General features: G+C 43.2%; 1 protein-coding gene across 1 annotated transcript; it reads right to left on the bottom strand.

Annotated features, from left to right (window-relative positions):
• Positions 1-21,064, bottom strand: LOC109984813 (nuclear factor of activated T-cells, cytoplasmic 3). Its single transcript, XM_020634949.3, has 10 exons — positions 20,075-21,064; positions 13,608-14,283; positions 12,339-12,740; positions 11,170-11,332; positions 7,075-7,274; positions 6,245-6,417; positions 5,120-5,260; positions 4,971-5,026; positions 3,968-4,820; positions 1-1,279 (listed from the first exon to the last, which is right to left on the bottom strand). Exons 1-10 carry the CDS (start codon positions 20,145-20,147, stop codon positions 1,152-1,154), a joined length of 2,865 nt encoding a protein of 954 aa, XP_020490605.2. The 5' UTR covers positions 20,148-21,064; the 3' UTR covers positions 1-1,151.
• Between the last annotated feature and the right edge of the window lie 198 nt (positions 21,065-21,262).

Genomic DNA, 21,262 nt, shown 5'->3' on the forward strand with positions numbered 1-21,262 from the left:
TCATTCTTAAATCCATTTATAAAAAACACAGAGCGTCTTCTGTTTTCTCGTCTTTTTACTTCAACCTTTGATACATGTCTAGAGATCAGTGTCTGACGCATCACACCACAAGGTTCAGGTCGAACAGCATGAACATTAATCAGAGACAGAAATGTAAACAAACGAGAAAAAAACAAACTTTAAAAATGAAGCTGAACAACTTTAGGTTTTTTCTGGACCAGATCCACAGTATCAAAAATACATTTCTTAATTAATCGGCCAATAAATAATATAATTATTATTTTTAAAAGTTTTGTGTGGCTTTAGCCTCTGCGATGACGGGACTGATTGTGTTTGTGTGACATTAAAGGTCACATTATATAAAATCCACTTCTCGATGTTCCTTTAACACTAACGTGTCCCTATTCCGTCTACAAACCCCCCAATGATGAGAAAAGTCCATCCTATCCGTCTTTTGCCTGCTCCACTTTTCACAAAATGTGTGCTCAAACAGGATGTTTGGAGATTTTCCCTTCATGACATCACAAAGGGCAGTAACCCCTCCCCCAGGTGGGTGACACTCCCACAGCTAGGTGTTTGTTCTGCCCTCTGAGTCTGCCTTCTCACCATAAACAATAGGACATGGAGCGAGAAAGCCCGAGACACCCAAGCCCTTCCAGAGAGGGGCGTGGTCAGACACAGCTCATTTACATTTAAAGGTACAGACACAGAAACAGCCTGTTCTGAGCAGAGCTGAAATAGAGGGGTTTATAGGCATGATCAAATACAGGATCAGAGTGGATTTAGAACAAGAAACTTCACACACATGTTTTGAGGAGCTCTGAGACTTATTTACACTGGTTGAAGAGGAGGAGAATATGTGACCTTTAAAGTCTTTTGATTTGTTTTTCAGTTCCTCCAACTTCAGCCATGAGACGTTTAGAATTCTTTGGTTCAGTCTTTGAAAACATTCCTGAGACAGGTGAGGAAACAGTCTTATGAAACCCTGATGAGACGAGCTGTCTTCACTCGTCGGAGGCTGCTGATTGGTTCTCAGGCACTTAAGGATCCGTTTGATGCACTTTGTGCAAACGTGACTGCTGGTTTGTGTTAGTCCAGACATCAAACGGCAGAAGAAGAGTCACGGTCACTTCCTGTGGGGAGCAGTGGGATCACTGAGGACCTCCACAGAACGGTAAGGCCGCGTCGCTGGACTTGTGCTCCCAGTCGTACTGGTCAAACTGGTCGGGCTGCACACCGCTGGTCAGACTGCCGATGTCTCTGTCGATTATCTCGTTCACTGCAGCAGGAAAAACATATTTTTAAACATTTCCATTTTGACCAAGTAGAATATAAAGTAAACAAATAAATACAGAGAAAATCAGGTTATGTTTGCAGCTCCCTTAACCGCCACAGGAGTGCGATGCTGAACACAAACTTAACTTCAACATTATATGAAAAACTTCCCTTTACTTCTTCTAACTTGTGATGATGCACACTGCCTCAAATGACCCCTCAGACGGTTTGTGTGAGGAAGTAAGGGCCTCATTAAGCATCATAAACCAGTACTTCAGTTCATGGCGTTCTCGGTGGAGGTGACAAATTGTGTTATTATTTTTCTTTTAAGCATCAGCAGTAAAGCTGCTCTGCTGAGTCTATTCCAACGGCAGTGAAAGGCTTCATCGTCACGCCACTCAGTCTAAATATAGCTCTGCTGAGAAACATGATGCCCTGCCTGTAAACACAAGTTCATCTGCACGTGTGTGGATCCAAATAAACAAACAAACTGGTTCCTCTTCCCTTTCTCGGTCCAAAAAACTGGACTCCGAGACATGAGCGGGATTCCTCTCAAGTATTTTTAAATCTGTCTTGGGGTTTAAAATGTCATCAGCAGCTGTGAGACCAGTTCAAAGAGTGACCACTAAAGTTTCTTTAAAAGCCTTCAATAATTGTCTGGACATATGAATGGTGTCATCACTATGTTCATACAACAGAGGGCGCTCTGACTCCAGAGTTTACATCCCTCTGATCACTGTCTGCTGGACATGAAGCTCAGCATCTCAGCTGGTCTGACCCACAACTGGTTTAGAGTGTGTACAAGTATTATTAAAGTGAAATTTTACCCTCTTAGATATGTATGTCTTGAGTACCCTCATCAGAGGGGCTCTACTCAAGACTTTATTTAAATATCATCTATTTGTTTGTTAAAAAGATCAGGCTTCAAACCCTTCTGTGATCCCTTAACACAGATCCAGTAAGACCAATTAGTGATTTTATCACAGACTGTAAATGTGAATGTTTGAAGCCTGAGTGACGTCACCCATCTGTTGATCGAGACATGAGCTAATCAGACCTATTTGGTTTTTTGAACCAGGCTGTAAACATGTTAATCTCTGCAGTAAAAACAGGCTTTTTAGAATGGGTGTGTATGTGACTTCCTGTGATTCTGCAGCCAGCCTCTAGTGGACACTCGAGGAACTGCAGGATTTTGCACTTCCGCATCGGCTTCATATTTGAACACCAGGGGTTGCAGCTTGGATTTTATTTGATTTATTTATCTGAGTCCTTAAGTACGTTAACTCTGAGCTAACGTGCATCCTTACATTTTATTTTCCCCGTTTTCCTGGGATAATTAGTCACTTTTGTGAGTGCAGTTGTTTTCTTCAGAATGTGACTTACTGTTCTTGTTAACTCAGGATAACAAAGCTCGTTCTCTCGTGATAACGGGATCATTTTAAGGCGATCTTAAAAGCAGTACAATATTCTGGTCGCTTTGACAGCTCAGACAACGACGTGACATGCTGACATTAGCCCCACTAATGAGGTCAGTTAAGACTTTTTCTATAAATAAGCCGAGATTTCAAGAAAACAACCTGAAATGACTTGTTATCATGGAGAACAAAGTAAACAAAATGTATAGATGCATGTCAGCTTATAAATCAAATAAAAAAAATAATTGGTCTAAGTGGACACAACCTGTAGTAAGGGGTCAAAAGTCTAGACATTCAAGTCTACAAACAATCAGTAATAATCATTAAACCTGCAGCAGGCACGCTCATCCTGCAGGTGTTTTAATCCACCTGCAGGATGAGCGGCCGCCCTGTGTGAATGGGCTGACATTTCTGAGGTCAAAGTCACACTGAAAGGCGAGGGGGGGGGGGGGGGGGGGGGTCAGAGGCCTGACGACAGCTGCTGCCCGCCAGCTGAGGCGCAGCAACAAATTTAACCTCCGTCTGCATCATTCAGAGCAGCAACACAGACACGAGCTATTATTAACCCACATCAGAGAGAAACACTATTCACACACAAACAGAGGAGCCTGACGTATAAATAACCAACATCACAGGGCGAAATGTACAGGACACACACACACCTCAGGAAGCCAGCTGCACAGCAAACAAACAAACACACACGCTGAGTTTGATCAGAGACGTCAGATCTGAATCCAAAGGCCGTTTCTCTCCTTGTGTTCATCTGTACAAGTTTGCCAAACATCTTCAGATGGCTGGATAAAACGCAATAGTGCCGTAACTAAACTCAGCCTTAAGCATGTCTTTGAATATTCATATTGATTCTGCGAGGGCGTAATATTTGGTGTCCCAGTCTGTGAATGCACATTGCGTTTGGGCTTAACGGAAGCACAGTACAGCAAGAGCTCCACATACACACACAGTCAGACATGAACACACACACAGCGCTGCTCTCCCTGGTTGGCTCCGCTGATATCGTCTCGTCTCTGTTACTTCCTCTGAAGATGCTACAGAGGCGTCTTTGTGACATTCAGATTGAAGGCAAAATGTCACAGAGGCGTAAATATCGTGGCTTGAAACGGCGGTCTGAATAGTGCTAACATTACTTCACGTTCAAGCGAAGCGATGTTTAGTGTCTGGACTCTGTATCCCGTTAGTTTGGTTACATTTCTTTATTTGAGAAAGTACTACATCAAATTTAAAACATAGTTAGAGAGACTTCACTTAAAGCATCCTACCATCATCCAGTGTGATCTCCTGGAGGCCCAAGGAGCCCAGATTTGGCTGGTCTTCTGGTTCCTGCTTGATTCCTGGAGGTTCTCCTGGGATGGGGAGCAGAGTGTCCTTCTGGGAACCTGCAGGGGCCACGTAGACTCTTCTGGAGCTCGGAGAGGAAGATTGCTCCCTCAGTGGAGGGATGGTGAAGGTCTGAAGGGGCAACGAAGAGGCCTGAGGAGGCATTGTGGGGATTTGAGGAGGGACAGACGAGGTCTGAGAGGGGACGCTGAAGGTCTGAGGAGGTAAAGCTGAAACTTGAGGAAGGATTGAGGAGGTTTTAGGAGAAAAGGAAGAGGTCTGCGGGGGAATGCTGAAGGTCTGGGGAGGTATAGTTGACACTTGAGGACGGATTGAGGAGGTTTTAGGAGGCAGGGAAGAGGTCTGAGTGGGGGCCCTGAAGGTCTGAGGAGGAATAAAGGTCTGATGGAGGACTGAGGAGGTCTGAGAGGGTGCAGAGGAGGAGGGGTGAGGGAACATTAAGGAGGCAGCGGGATGATTCTGTGAAGATGGACCACAATGCACCGGGAGGTCGCGAGAATCATAATAAACCAGTTCTGGGACACGATCACAGGGGGGCATCTGGCAGGAGGAGGGACAGAAGCCAGGGGGATTGTGGGAGATGCAGTCTGTTTCCCATCTCTCCTGTTTGACTGCTGCAGCAGCAGCGGCAGGAAGGTGACCTCTGACTGCGGGCAGGAAGGTGAAGTTCTGTGTCAGACTTCTTCTTCTCTTCCCATTAGAGACGTAGAACTGGACCTGGACTGGGTCCTTTGTCTTCTTATTGTAAGGAGGGACCTCCACCACGATGCTAGACTGAAAGACAGAAACACAAGCCTTGTTCACACTTGTACAAAATTCCTGAAGTAAAAACCAAACTCAGTGTCAGTGCTGCAAAAAAGCAGATTCATTCAATCTATTTTTTTATTTTTAGCAAATACATTTTTGACTCATGTTTTTACTTACTCCTCTGCTCTTTTCTGGCATAACTCTGGCATCCATTTCCCACAGCGATCTTCCATCTATGAAACAAAACAGCCTCAAAGTTTTATATTCAGCTACATGAGAAAATCTGATGTTACATTTTCTGGTGAATCTTTACAAACTGATCTCACCGGGTGCCTTCTCGGTGAAAATGAACCTGGACGTTGAGGAAATGTTGGAACCAATGATGAGCAGCTCCTCTCCTCCGTCCACAGAGCAGCAGGTGGGACTGAAGCTCTCCACCTGAGGAAGCTCCTGGCCCGAGCGCTGGGCTGGAACACAAAACAGTTTATGAGGAAACACACTTCACTGATTACAATCTGTGTTTGTCAACACAATATCTCACATCCACTTCATTTCCTCTTCTGTTTTTCTTCATGGCTTGGCCATGAAAGTAAACTTAGTACTGGATTATAATACTTATGATTACTGATAACAATGACACACTTTGCTCATTTTAAACGTAATCTTTTAACTGGGTGAAGGACTTGAGTCATCAACATCTGGATGTTTAGTGATTGGAGAAACAAGCGGAGTAAATGTTTGCAGCAGCTCGGCTTGGCTTGTAGCCGCTTCAGACCATCTGTTGCTTTTGAAAAGTGTTGGAGAAAACTGAGACCTTTAGTTCGGGAGAGGTGGGGAACTCAGCAGAGAATCTGACTCTTGATAAAAACCTTGATGACGATGAACACTGAAAGAATTTTAAAGTAAGCTGCATTCCCAAAAACAAGACGAGCTACATTGTTGGCAGCCCGACGTGCAGACACCCTGACGTGCAGAAGACACTTAATTTTAGCATAAAACTGCTTCAGTCAGTGATTCACTGAAGAAAACCGCTGCCATAAAAATGTATAACAATATTATCAACTAAGCGCGAACTCACACTAAGCAATCCGCACCATGTCTAAACACACTGCACCCCTTAAGTCCAGTTCGTTTGACTAGTGTGAGTGCTCAGATCTGTGCTCAAGCTCGATACACTTCCTTGGCCCTGGCCCAGTTAGTCCTGGAGCAGTGTGAGTGCAGACCAGCGGGGGAATGGTGAGGAGGGGGGATCCTGCTTTAGCACGGTACGGGAATATTTGAGTGCGCCCTTAGACAAAAATCCAATTACATTAAACAGATAGTGTCGATTTAAAAACAGTATCCAGACACGTTCAGAGGGCCATTTCAAATGTAAGACCCCTCACAAGTAAAAATAAGACTTCTTAAGACTTTTCAAGGATCTGCAGAAACCCTGATTCCAGGTGACTCACAGCACTCTACGGGGACAGACGTTGTCTGCAGCCACAGCATCCGTCCGTCCAGCTGAGGGATGGCGACCCTGAACACAACTCGCACCCTTGTGTTCTTACGTCCAATGTCTGTCTCTCCTTTCTTCAGCTCGATGTCGGCGTTACGCAGCTTCAAGATGCCGGCGCAGTCGATGCTGTAAAGAAGACATACTGTGAATCCTAAAATATTAATATCATCTTTCCTGCAGAGCTTCATCAGGGCTACAGAATGCTGTTTTATATGTTAGCATGTTAAATTCACATACAAAAAGAAAAAAGTCAAACAGCTCAAAGGCACGGTAATCAGCTACATTATTATTTTAAACATCGGTATCATCATTCATTTTCACAAAATGTTCATCAAACAGTCAAACAGTAGATGGTTTTGCTACAGCAGTCATCCTTCATCAGTAATAATAAATGATAAATAAACATTATGCCTTCAGTATAAAGTTAAATAAAAGGACCAGAGTGGGCCAAGAATTGAGCCCTGAGGTACTCCATGACATGAAATTAACACATTAAAACGAATAAAAACATTTATTGTTCCAAGGGTTTGAAAATAAAGACTTGTGTAGAAATGGGCTTGAAGCTGTTTCAGTCAGAAAGGTCAGGTTGTTGATTGCAACTTCTTTTGTTGCGGAACATCCCCTGTACCTTTAACTTATACTGCAGCTATTAATACCATTTTATATTCTACACTGATAGGATCACAGAAATGACACTATGAGTCCATGTTGAAGTCTGAATCTGATGTATGCCTCAGGAAATTAAACTCAAACTCTTTTCTGATGTGGTTTCCCTTATTTTACCTGGCTGACATGTTGTTTTCTGGAAGCAGGGGGATCTCCAGGACTTTGGTGCCCCCCATAATCTTCTCCTGGCAGCTGGTGGTGACCATCTTCCCTGTCACTCGGTGGACCTGGTAGAAGGAGTGAGGCCGTAGGAAACGGTCGTCCGCGGTGCCGATGAACAACAGCAGGCTGATCGGCTGCTCGCTATATCCCGTCAGCTGAAGACAAAAGTCAATAAAAACTTGTGTGAAGTTCAGGTATTTTCCTGCAGAACATCTCAGCAGTCATGTCACTTTGACTTGTTCAAACTCGTTGGGACGATACGTCTTCATTCCCCGTCTCCAAGTGTGAAAATTCCACGAAGGGTGAGACAATTAAAAGGCCAAATGTGAAGGCCAAATGTAGGCCTAGCGGTTAGATCGCACCCCATGTAGGGAGGTTACAGTCCTCAGAGAAGGCGGCACAGGTTCAAGTCTAACCTGTGGCTCCTGATCGGCATGTCATGCTCCACTCTCTCGCTCTCCAGTTTCCAACTGGACCTACTGGAGAATATAATGAAAGTTTAGAGGAATATAAAAAAATGTAGGAACATTTTTTTTTGATTGAGTAAGATAAAGGGAGCCATCAATCTCCTGTCTTTAAGTTCAGGTATGCATTAGCCTGACTTACTTTTAAAGGTCACATATTATGCAAAACATGCTTCACCATGTTTTTCTAAATTCAGATTTTAGTCATTTTTTTAACAAAAAAGCTGCTGCAAAAGAAAGAAAGAGAGCCCCCGTGGTCCATTCACATTCACAGGTTGGCATGAACTTACATTTCTTACGAGTCCTTTTGGCATCTCAGAAAAATGCAAAAGTTTAATCAGAGGCACTGCTTGTCAACAGGCAAGGCAGGCAACTGCTTGGGACCCCAGACCAGTAGGGGGCCCCTAAGAGCCCACAGACTTAAACCAAAGCAGTGGCACAAAATTTGCAAATTTTGCAATGATTGTAGGAAACCTCCCTTAGGGCGCAGTCTCACTGGCTTCAACAGTCCAGTTCGTTTGGCCAGTGTGACCGCTCTGTATCGTGCTTCGGCACGGTACACTTCATGCACAAGCACGCGGGTACACAACGCTGACAGCCTTCATTATGGAGAAATCCAGAGTTTCATGGCTGTATCTGACTAAAATGACACAATATAAGCCACAAAGTAGCTGTCATGTTCTCTGTGTTATACTCCAATGTTCGGGCGTCCGCACGGACTCGACTGCGCGTCTCTTTTTCTCTTTTTCTCTCTCTCTCTCTCTCGTCCGCCTGTTTGTAAACTGAGCACGCTTCATAATAACATAAAGCGTGCATGTGTTGTATTACAACGTTACGTACAAGAGGTACTTGCTTTTAGGCACGGTTAATCCTGGCCAGTGTGACCGCGGGCCGTGCTGGCCAGCGTGGGAATGGCGCAGCGGGGGGGAAATCGTGCTTGAGTACAGCACGGTACAGATGACCAGTGTGACCGTGACCGTGCCCTTAGGGGACCCCATCTGACAGCACTCACTCTTGTTGCCCTGCTATAAGGTGCATGCACTATTCCTGTGAAAACCAAAGTTTGTAAATGAAAGTACACCAAGCAAAATGAAGAGGAGAATTATCCGTCTATAGGAGAGAAACCAGGCCGTAAACATGTTCATTTCTGATGTAAAAACAGGCTTTTTTGAGTGGGTGTGTCATTTGTTAATACATCCCTGCTGGCTTCATTTTTCAACATCAGAGTTTGCCGCTTGGAGCCACCGTATAACAACAAAGTGCAGAAGTAATTAAATACAAGAATTTCCAAACTTTGGGTGCCTAGGACGTCCATTTTTTGTTGCTGTGGTATCTAACTGGGTATCCATATGATAATAATTTTTTACCAGAATAGTATCAAAGTATAATTATGCAGCATCCTAACAAACCTACTTGTATTGTAGCAGGATTTTATATTTCACATCAGGATTGATCCTCTGGAGGATTCTGCCGTCTTTGAGGATTTCACACTCAAATAAAAAAAAACTCATCCTGCAGTCGTAAGCATGACTTTCTGTTTCCTGTGTTACCCAGCAGCAGTGTGACTTTTTACACATCTCGCAGCAGGAAGCTAGTCTGACTTTAGCAGCAGCCTGAGAATGTGACACCCAGAATAGCCCGGCTGGTGTCCGTTACATACGAGGCCTTGATGGAGCTTTACGTGCCTCGGCCTGCCTCTCCTCTGTGATCTACGGGGCCGTTCACATCAGCAAAACACAACCTTTACTCTTTAATACATCCCTGCTGGCTCATCACTGTGTGCCGTTAGGACTCTACATCTGTAACATGTTGTGTTCTGATAACAGGACAACACCTTCAGACATTTATCGATTGAATAAATCAGAATTTGCTCATTTTATTGTCCAAACGATATGGTGCCGTCTTTAAATTCATCTTTTAAACAGACCAGCTGCCATTGTGTGAGAGTTGGTGTACAACCAGCCTGTGATTCTACTGTTCACCAGCCAATCACAGGGCTGACAAATAGAGACAGACAACCAGACACACTCACATTCACACCTACGGGCAATTTAGAGTCACCAGTCAACCTTACGAGCATGTCTTTGGACTGTGGGAGGAAGCCGGAGTACCCATGTTTGAAGGCTCTGTTGAGGGATTTCTTAAATGTCGTGTATGTAGATCATCTTAAATGATGAGAAAATCTGTTAAAACTCAAGGTACAGTGAAGCAACCAATTAGAGAAGGCTTATTGAACAAGTGTGCCCAGTAACGAATAACCCCAGTTTCAAAATTTTCTTTAACCCACATGAGGCTTCCTCTGTCAGTCAGGTGCGTCGGCATTATAATGACTGTAGGGGAGGTAATGAACGTCCAGTATTTCCCACACACACACACACTTTAACTGGGCCGCTCACTCAGGTGTAGTAACGGCAGCCTGAGAGGGCACGATGCACTATTTATTAATAAGTGTGCATGCTCTTCCCCTCCTACTCCTGCTGTCTGCGACAGAGAGACACACACACACACACACACACACACACACACACACACACACACACACACACACACACACACACACACACACACACACACACACACACACACACACACACACACACACACACACACACACACACACACACACACACACACATTCACACAGTGCTGAGAAACGCTCTTAAGTCGGCTTTTTTACAATCTGTATGATTGTAAAAAAGTTGTGGTGGCATGTTAGCATACAACCTGAGACCAAAGATCTCGATTAATGTGCTCACACTGTACAAGTTCAATTTAGGACTGAGCGTTTACAATTGTCAATAGAAACCTCCTCAGACGGAGGCTGAAGTCAGATGTGTGTGTCAGTTGTCTCAAATGCTCGGCTCAAATACACCCCGGGGGAATAACGCTCTCACTCTCTCACTCAGCATCACCAACGAACACGAGCTTAATATCATAATTACAAATATTCCCTGTCAGCTGGAAATCTGCACATATTTCCTGCCACACACAGCGATGTTTGTGAAGGCAGCATAGATTTTAAATACAAAAGCAATGTACTGTAATTCTCTCAGCGTCCTAAAGGTTCAGCTGACCTTGCTGTCACAGCCAGCTGCTGTTGTGCACTTTAATAGTGTGTTTCTAAATATCACTACAGTCAGCTTGCACACAAAGGAAGTTATTATTCAGATAGTTCTTGTCTCCAGCTGCTTTATCTGCTCTCTTCGGAGGACAACAGACAGTGCCTGTTTTGTGTGTACCGGCTACACAGGATGCCATCAGTACATTATTGGTCACGTACTCTGAATTTCCAGGCATGTCGTTATGAAGTTAACAAAGTGCTCTTATGGATGAGGAGGTTATTTCTGTTTTAAAAAGAAAATGTAGCTGTGCAGACATGGCTTGTGTTCATTCGTCATTACTTTCCCAAAATAACGGCCTGTGAGTTTGTCATCATTTTCCCAGAAAATTTATTTAAAGCCTCTTTTTCAGAGGCTGGACAAAAGACCTAAGAATAAAGTTCAGATTGGAAGTTGCAGGAGCAAAAAATGAAATAAAAGTCAGGGAGAAGTCAAACTGAGTTACAGAGTCAGAAGTGAAGATTTACCTTAACAACTGGATGTCCTGTAGTCGCGGCTTTAATGGAGCCTCTGCTGCCCTCCGTCTCGTAATGTGCTCTGTGGTAGGACCGAGGCTGGACCTCCAGCTTCAGCTCACACTGGTCAAACTGGCTGGGCAGAGGCCAGTCCAGAGGAGGGGGCGAAGAGGTCCTGGAGGCAGAAACAACATACACACAATGATCAGACAACATGGATCTTTGAATGGAGTTTAAGTGATCCTAAAGAATGTTTCCTTTTCAGATTTTACCGCTCAGTCTCTGTTTACTAATCAATCAATGAGGCTACTGCTGAAAGACGTTTCGCTTATCATAGCATGATGAAGAAGCTAGCATGGCCGCATTCCAAGTAAAAAACGTCCCTATAAAAGGGACGCTTGAGCCAAAGACAACTGAACTTCGTTAAAGATCTTGAAGACGTTTTTCACCTGTCCTTCTCCTTGGAAAATATCCTTTACCTTTTGTGCGGCACACATTTGGAAAACTTTAAAACTCACATTTGCCTGCTCCACTTTTCAGAAAATATGTGCTCAAACAGGCCGTTTGGAGATTTTCCCTTCATGACATCACAAAGGGCAGTAACCCCTCCCCCAGGTGGGTAACACTCCCACAGCTAGGTGTTTGTTCTGTCCTCTGAGTCTGCCTTCTCACCGTAAACAATAGGACATGGAGCGAGAAAGCCCGAGACACCCAAGCCCTTCCAGAGAGGGGGCGTGGTCAGACACAGCTCATTTACATTTAAAGGTACAGACACAGAAACAGCCTGTTCTGAGCAGGGCTGAAATAGAGGGGTTTATAAGCATGATCAAATACAGGATCAGAGTGGATTTAGAACAAGAAACTTCACAGACATGTTTTAAGGAGCTCTGAGACTTATTTACACTGAAGAGGAGGAGAATATGTGACCTTTAAATATTACATTTAATTGTTATCATGGGTAATGAATAAAACAGTTTTAACTGTTCTCAGCTTTCTCAGCTTTTTTCCTGTTTTCATTTCATGTTACTTACATTTTTTTTGTTGGCTTGATTATGTGTTTGTTTGTTTGTTTGAAATGTACTCTGATGTTTGTAGTCTTGATGTGAATATAAGAGGACATACTCTCAATTATATCTCAAGATTAAATAAAAGTTGAGTGAATGAATGAAAACAGAGCCAACCTGAACAGAGGAGGGTTTCCAGGTTTGGGTTTGTTCCAGCTGAAGTGGGACGGCACCTGAAGGAAGAGCTCAGCCAGGCTGTCCTGTTCACGTCCCTCCTCCCCGGGGGAATCCAGGAAGGACTCCAGCCCCATGTCACCCTGACTGTTGAGGAGGCCCAGCTGGCTTCCAGACGTCTTCCTGGTCTTGGAGGGGACATCTAGCTCTTGGTACCCAGACATCAGGAGGGAACCAAGGGTGCCAGCTGGGCTACCTACCCAGCTGTCATCACCAGTGATGCTACCTCGTGGCGAGGCACCTGGCGTGGGGCTTGGGGAGTGATGTGGGGAGGGAGAGCGGGCGTGGGGGTCGGCACTGGAGTGACGTCTCTTCCCACACGGGGAGGTCGGTCTGGAGGTTGGTCTACAAGAAAAGTCCATTTAGGATTAGCAGGACTTTAAAAGGTGTCAGTCAGTCAGTATGTTTTCATGCACAGTTAAGTTGAGCGGTTGTAGTTTAATTAGTCCATTTAAATGTTACTGTTTGTGTCCCAGTGTGTACATCAGGGGAGAATCGATTTATTGACGGAAGTGTGTCCGACTCCACTACAGTAGATGGCGATATCCCCCCACTGTAACTATTGGACCTTCTTTTGGTTGACCTATTATGTCACATACAATCAATCAACCATGGAGCTCAACAGTGTGGTTGTGAAAGTTAAAATCCCATTGAGTGTGTGAAACGATGATATGCTTGTGTAGAAGACACAAGTTTGTATGATATCAACCTTGTAAAAAACAAAAAACAAAACATGGTTTAATTGTGATCTCAGGGGGCAGAACTACACTACCCACAATCCTAGAGTGCCACAGCGACGTCTCTGATTGGTGGAGCCAGCTCAGCTGTTACCACGGCAATGCTTACCACCCTCGCAAAGTTTAGCTGTCACTGCTACCACTGAAGTTCAACACACTATAGACAAACTACAACAACATTATTATTAACAGTAAAAACACTACAATAAGTTTAAAAAGTGCAATGGATTGTGGGAAGCGTAGTTCCTTTACTACTGGAAAAATTATGTAGCCCCCTTCAGTAACCCATGGGTGACTTCACTGGCTTCACCCTGGTATATTTACAGTTTTTGCTGTTGAACCAACTAAGAGGAAATTGTTTATTTTGTTGGTGTCTATTGACTATTAATACCTCAGTTTTAAGACTCTCAGGAAAAAGAAATTAATGTTAATTATGCTTCCTGTTAAATATTTAGGAAAACATGATGTCATGTACCTGGAGGTGGGGCGGCGGCTCAGCCAGCTCTCCTCTGTGACACTGGTACGGGGGGAGTGACAGGGTGACTGACGGGGTGACTGATGAGGCGACAGCTGTGGACTGAACGCTAGAGGATGCTGGTACTTCTGTTGCCACAGTTCCACCCCGAAGGCCCCGCCCCCACAGCCCGGGGACCCCATGGGTGACCCGATGGGAGATCCCAGAGCGAGGCGGGCGGCGTCCCTCAGCTCCCCTTCCACGTCGTCGTAAACATGGGAGAAGGACTCACAGGAGGAGAGGTCGGACATCCAGCTCCTCGAGGACAGGCTGCTGCAGGGGCTTGGGCACAGCGCCTGGTCTCTGTAGCAGGAGTCAAGGGGCAGGTAGAGCTGGCCCCTGGACCAGGAAGCCTCAGAGTAACCCCCCTCTGCTCCACCCACCGCCAAACCTTCCTGGCTACTACCCAGCTCCACATGGTTGTTCGGAGCTATGGAGGTTATCTGTATACTGGGGCAGTCAAAGGCTCTGGGGTTTCCCTGGGCCCCATATTGGGCCCCCTGTGGCTGGTATCCGACATGCTGGTAGTTGTCTGAGGAGGGGAGACATGGAGGGTGACTGTGCAGCTCCTGGAGGACGGGCTGTCTGGTCAGAGCCTGAGTGGAGGTGTGAGGTGTCCTCACATTGAGATCTGGACCTATGAGGTGACAGAGATTAACCAACATGTAAATCAGGTGTGTCATTATTTGAATTGCAAACACCTTTTATCTTTTAGCTGCCATATAGCAGCAGACTCTTTCAAAATATGCAAACAACAAAAAAACATCGAATTATTTTGGCATTTCAACATCAGTTGTTAAAGTCAACTATTAAAGGAGCAATATGTAACTGACACGTAGCATTTAAAATGGGTACTGCAGTCTAACTTCAAAACTGTTCAGAGCTGTCTCCTCCCCCCCACAAACAAATCCAGACCCTAATCAGTTATAATCTGACCAAAAACTTCTGCAACTAAAAGACAGCGGTGATGCATTCTAATTCACAGGTTGGCAAATACGGCGCCCTATAAAGATGCAAAATTTACATTTATCTCCCAACAAACAGACTGACAGAGAGCCGAGGAGCTGACTCTGTCTAAACTGCATGAATACTTTGGCAATTTTTTTAGCATTGACGTTTTATTTAAACCAAGAAATGACCAAATATTGGGCGCCTGCCTGGGATTTTTTGTGGCCATGGTAGAGAATCAGGTATTGGTTTCATGACAAGCTGGGTTCATAAACCGAGCTAGTTGTAGTCACAAATTCTCCTCAACACTTCAGTATGTTCATTCACACAGCTGCACACACACTCTCAACCACAACACTACTAATAATACCCCTCTTTCTCGCTCTCACACACCTTGCATGCTACATATGCAAAAAAAGGCGACAAAGCAGAACCAGTGATCGGCTAGAACAGCTCCACTTGCTGCTTCTTTACAAACAATAACCCTCAGTGTGCTGAAGGGAGATAAATGAGACATGATGCCACGTATGCCCTCCCGCCCTCTGGGGCAGAAAGAGGGGGGGAGGAGATGCCACCAGCTGGGTGCCACAGAGCAGTTAGAAAACCAGGAAGTAAAAACTGCCAGCAGACCGGCTGGGCGTCTTTCTGTCTGAGACACAACCACCCTCCTATCTCTCTTATCTATGTATCCATCTATCTATCTATCTATCTATCTATCTCACTGTGCATCCATCTTTTTATTGCTTTATTTATTTTAGCTGTTGAATGTTTATGAGAATGTGCTCGCTGCTTTCGCATTTATGAAATGGGCTCAATTTCATCACCGTCAGACTTCCTCTGTGCTTCTTCAGCTGCAGCACTTTTGTCTTATTCATTTTCTGGTTGATGCCATGTGGTACAGCAGGGGACTGAACTACAGATAAAGACTCAAAAGCCAAATAAGTATATTTATTAAAGATTCTTGTATATGTGAGGCTCAGCATGTTTCCATTCACTGTTAAGTGAAGCAACAGTTACAACTCGATGAGGACATTTACATGAAATACTGATCTCGTCCTCGAATACGCCGAGGGAGAATCCATTTACTTAAAAAAATGTCTCTGTCTCCACTACAGTCGGTGGCGATATGCCACCTTTCAGCTAGAACTACTGGACCTCCTTCAGGTTGTCTTTGCTAACAAGTTAGCAAACAGCATAGTGGTGGCTGTATTTCAAACGGGGGAAACACGGACACCTTTACAGCTCGCCAAAGTTAATTAGTGCCAATAGCAGGTGGCCCACAGCAGGCATCAGAGAGAAAACGTTTTCCCTGATGAAAGTCATTGTTTATTATGTCAACCCTTATACTAGGAATGCAACAATTCTGAATATAATATTGAACCTTTCGGTTTGGCCTCCACGGTTCAGGTCGTGCTCGTACACGGCGGTTTTACAAATTTGCATACAACGAACTTCCATGCAAAGTATTTCTCTCAGACTTGGCTCTGTTTGTGGGTGCCTGTGAGTACATGCGCTGGGATAAGGAAACCCCTCCCCCGAAACAAATATCCAATCTATAGTTGGGGAAGCTGACAACACTTCACATTACTTTAACATGGCGAGCGGTTAGGAGAGTCAGCAGGATGAAGAAACGCCGCCATCTTTTTAGTTAGTGTTGTGGAGATGTTTCAGTGTCGGGTAAAAAGACAAGGAAGAGAAAATGTTGACAAAATAATGTCCGCACACATCGTTTAACATGTGTCGCCCACTCAAATAGAAATACGGAGTTTGGCTAAAAGTTTACAGCAACAGACTACAGCAAGCTGTGACGTTAGCAAACTGTAACGTTAGCATGATGTGATGTTATCAGGCTTTGATGTTAGCAGGCTGTGACATTAGCAGGATGTGACATTAGCAGATTGTGACATTAGCAGATTGTAACGTTAGCATGCTGTGATGTTATCAGGCTTTGGCGTTAGCATGCTGTGATGTTATCAGGCTTTGACCATTAGCAGGCTGTGACATTAGCATGCTGTGCCGTAAGCAGGCTGTGGCGTTAGCATGCTGTGGCGTTAGCAGGCTGTGGCGTTAGCAGGCTGTGACGTTAGCAGGTTGTCACTCAGCCACCTACTGATCCCTGCGAGATGCAGAAATGGTGAGAACGGAGAAGCAGCGTTAAAAACTAAGCTAACGTACACCTTGAAATATCAACACTTTATGACCTTTTTCAACCTGAAAGTCTGCGGAAATTACACAAAAATAAATTTTAAAACACTGAAATGTCTTCCTTTTTGTACATTTCTACATGGCACTTCATGTCATTGAGACTTTACACCAAACACAGGGAATGGGTATACATGGAACCGTTTTTTTTTTTGCTTAAAAGTAAAATAAATAAATACAATTAAAAAATGTTTTGTTTTTTGTAATCCTTGCCCCGGTACGGCCCAAACCGAACCAAAAACTGTGACCACAAAACCGAGGAAGTTATTGAGCCGTGAGCTGACTGTATGTTGCATCCAATTTTTAGAAAACTATTTTAGGTGGAAAAGTATACTGTTGCTTTAAACACAAGGACACTTTGTGTTTTCACTTCTGTGAAACTGACTCATCTTCAGAGCTGATCCACATCCGTCCTCTATATGTACTTTAGGCTCCATAAATCTCTGATTTCACAAGTTAATTTAACCTTTAGAGATAAATGTTGAACTTCAGACAGCTGAGCTCACATATAAAAAACATATAAAGGCACCACTTCACTGCATGTGTAAGACGTTGCTTTCAAAGGAAGACTCATTAATCCAATTATCCAAAACTACACAATCCTCTGAGGCACAATTTACTGTAACTGAATCAGCGTAGAGCTAAAAGGATTAATCAATCAAGAGTTGGTTCTTCACTCTGCAGAAAATACTGCCACAACTATCTTTTTGCAACCCTGCATAGAGCCCGACTGATTAATCGCTCAGGCGTTAATAATAACCAACAATTAATAAAAACAATACAATAAATGTATTTCTATATCTATCTATCGCTACATATCTCGTATCTGTCGGGCCCTCATCCTGAATGACTATTTAAAAGCAGAACAGAAAAGTCAACGAGGGCAGCAGCTTTATTAATTAATTCTTTTCAGGTTATTTCCGGGATTCATTGATTTACCGCTCGATCTTTAAAACATCAAAACACACTTATGTCTTTAAATGTCGTGCTTGTTGTGACTGAAAAAATGAAAACGAAATCAAATCAGTTTCATATGAAACGAGGAAAAGAAGTCAAACTGATGAACAGCCTGAGAACGTCTAATATACCTCATAAAGCTTGGTCATGTTGAGTAAATTACTTCATCATCCATCTGTTATCAAAATTAGTGCGTCATTGTCTGTTACCTCACAAACTGAGGTAGGGGTCATTTTTGAAAAAGAGACTCTTGAAGTGCTGTTTCATGGAGACTTTAAAGATGGAGTCAGCAGCTTTCTCCTTCAAATTAAAATACAGACTTCTCCTAAAATAAAGCTGCTCCATCGTCCCTTCTGGGCCTCCATACATGTGTGGTGGTGACTGTGTCTGCAGAGACTCTGTCCTCTGACTGGATTTTACTGTTCTGCTTTGTTCTGGTTGACTCGGGATGTTTCTGGGTGGAGCTGGTGTGTTTCCTCCAGCCAATGATAGCACAGCAGGTGAGTTGAGGAGCAGATAGAATTGGGCAACAGTTGTGTATATACATTTTTTTAGTAATGAAACGAAATCTGTGTATTTTAGACAGTGTGCAGGAGACTGCCTGCATCCATCAACCCGTCCATTATCTTTACCGCTTTTCCTGTTCAGGGTCGCGGGGGGATGGGTCCAATCCAAGCTGTCATTGGGTGAGAGTTGGGGTTACACCCTGGACTGTTCCCCAGCCACACTCACATTCACCCCTATGGGGAATTTCGAGTCACCAGTTAACCTAACGAGCATGTCTTTGGACTGTGGGAGGAAGCCGGAGTACCCGGATGCACAGGGAGAACATGCAAACTCCACACAGAGAGGCTCCCGTCGGGGATTCAAACCAGGAACCTCCTCACTGTGAGGGGAGAGAGCTAACACTACTGGCTGACTGACTTCGAAGTAGCTCATTCTGTAGTGACTTGAGTTTGGAACCAGAGGGTCGCCTTTTCAAGTCTCGGTGCGGACCAAAGTTTAGAAGTTGGTCTGGTAGCAGGTGCCAGGTCACTTCCTGAGCACTGCCGATGTGCCCTTGAGCAAGGCACAGAACATAATCTCCAACTGCTCTGTCATGTGCAGCCACCTCACTCTGACATCTCTCCATTTGTGCATGACCACGAGATCCTGTTTGTGCATGTGTGTGTATTTATGTGAGTGTAGAGCATGTCTGGGATTAATAAAACATGTAAAATCATTTTTAAAAACAACTCTGAGATCTTTACAACCCTCGTTGCATCTGTCACTTCAGATGATTTGGCTCCTAAAATGGGTTTTAATGCTTACAAATATTAACATTAACTGCTCCAAAATGATTGCAGCAACTAGTTAAGCCTGCTGTTCAATCGATAAAAACTCCAGCTAACTAATCAATAATAATCATCGATACGTTAAAGACTCTCTGCAGCCTTCAGTGGTTTCAAAATAAAACTGATTAAGTCACTTCTTCATCTCCTTATCCACATTTTAATATTCGCCTAAATATGTCAACAGACAGCTGTTAGTGTCAAAACAACAAAATAATAAAGGCATCACTTCCGGTTGTAATTTTCAAAGTAAATTACCAATGTTACGGTTATCGCTTTTACAGGTGATATGTCCACAATTAGATTGTTTATGTTAAAATGTAAATGAAATACTACAATATCAATCAAAATACTTAGATAAATAGAAAATAATGTTAAATAACAGGATTAAAATCATTCCAATCTAAGTCTTAAGACTTTGTTATTAGGAAAAACAGCTTTTATAAATTCTTTACTCTGATGTATTTCTCTTTCCTCTCTTTAATCGTATTTTTAACTTTTAAATTTTCATCTGTTTTTTTAACATACTTTCCTTTATTTTTTTGCGAAGCTCTTAACATTTTTATGGAAGGTGCCGTATAAATAACATTTACTATAATTAGTATTCCTCAAATGTGAATATTTGCATATCTAATTGTACATTTCCTTTTTATTTAAGATTTAAGATTATCCCTTTTTTGTCTTTTTTACTTTTAGAAAAGAACGTTCAAGTAAGCAAATACCTACTTTTATTTTAATTTATTTAAACGTTATTATATAAATCAGAGATTATGTAATAATGGTATATCAACAATATAACAATGGTATAACAATATGTATGTTGTACAATATGTATGTATCTATGAATCTGATTTGGTATTTCCTTTTACAGTTGTATTCGTTTATTTTATTTTGAAGTCCACAGTGGTAACATCCGTTGACACCGCGTAGTTGCTGCTAGCTTACTGAAGTTGACAAATTGCAAACTATCGTCGCCAAAACGACACGTACCTGCTGTCTGTCTTCCGTCCTCCTCAAAGATGAGTCTGAAGTCCAGCTCCTCCGCGCAGTTTAACGTGGACATCGAACCGGGGACCCGTTAAACGTCCTCCACGGCAGGTTAAAACACCGACCCGTCTGTCTCTAAAAGTGACCTGTCTCACTCACTTCCATCCGCCTGAAAGCAGAACTCTTGTTGAAACTAGAGCGCGAGCAACACGTCGACCGATTCCCCGACTAAAAGTTGACAACCGACACGCACACGGTCAGAAAATACGCCTCCGTGCTCCGTGGCGTAACCGTAAAACTCCCATTATTGTGAGAAGTTGTTGTATTCGGTGTTTGTGTTCCGTTGAGTTTTAACTCTCCAGGTTGATCCTCATGCTGCGTTCAAGGTCTTCACGTAAAGTCTGTGTTACTGAAGACAACGAAGTCAGGAAAAGACAAAAACCCGTTTCGACACTTTTTTAATTGACACATCAGCTACAAAAACTTATTCCGTATTACGATTTTAAAATATGGAAGTGTGTAATTTGGAGCTTCTTGTCAGATTCAGTTAATTGTCCCAGTGTGACGGTAATTTATTTAATTTGAAATCTTCCAACCAAGATATTTTTGGTTAATAATCAGACAAAAACTATAAATTAAACTACTCACTTGAATAAACAAAGACAATATAAATTGCTAATTTAATTCCATTCGTACACATTCTGAAGCAACTTAAGTTTGAAAGCACTGCATACGGCTGTGTTATCAAACAGATCTGAACTCTCATGTTTCCCATTTTCCCTGAACGTGCCATTAGCAAGCTCGGTGATGACGTCAGTGGCTGGGTGTCACCGTCTCTCAGGTTCAAATCGGGACTTTTAATCAAAGGAGCAAAGGCTGCGGATCAATTAAACGACATGTCCACTGATATTTTAATTATTCTGTCACCTACGTCACGCCAAAGTTTGACTATTTAATTATTTTTAAGCAGCTCTACCAGGATGTGGTAGTTACATTAGGGACTAAGTTACAAACAAAACAAAAAGTTAAAATTCAAATTGTTCTCACTTGATCTATTTTTTTCTGGACAAATTAGTTGCTTTATTCTCTCAGATTGAATATTTTCAACCAAGTATTCTCTACTTTATAATTAGATATATTACCATCTTAATTATTTTTTTGTTCGTACGTCTGGCACTTAAATTTGGAGAT

Source organism: Labrus bergylta, chromosome 7 (assembly GCF_963930695.1).
Source record: "Labrus bergylta chromosome 7, fLabBer1.1, whole genome shotgun sequence".
NCBI classification, from domain to species: Eukaryota; Metazoa; Chordata; class Actinopteri; order Labriformes; family Labridae; genus Labrus; species Labrus bergylta.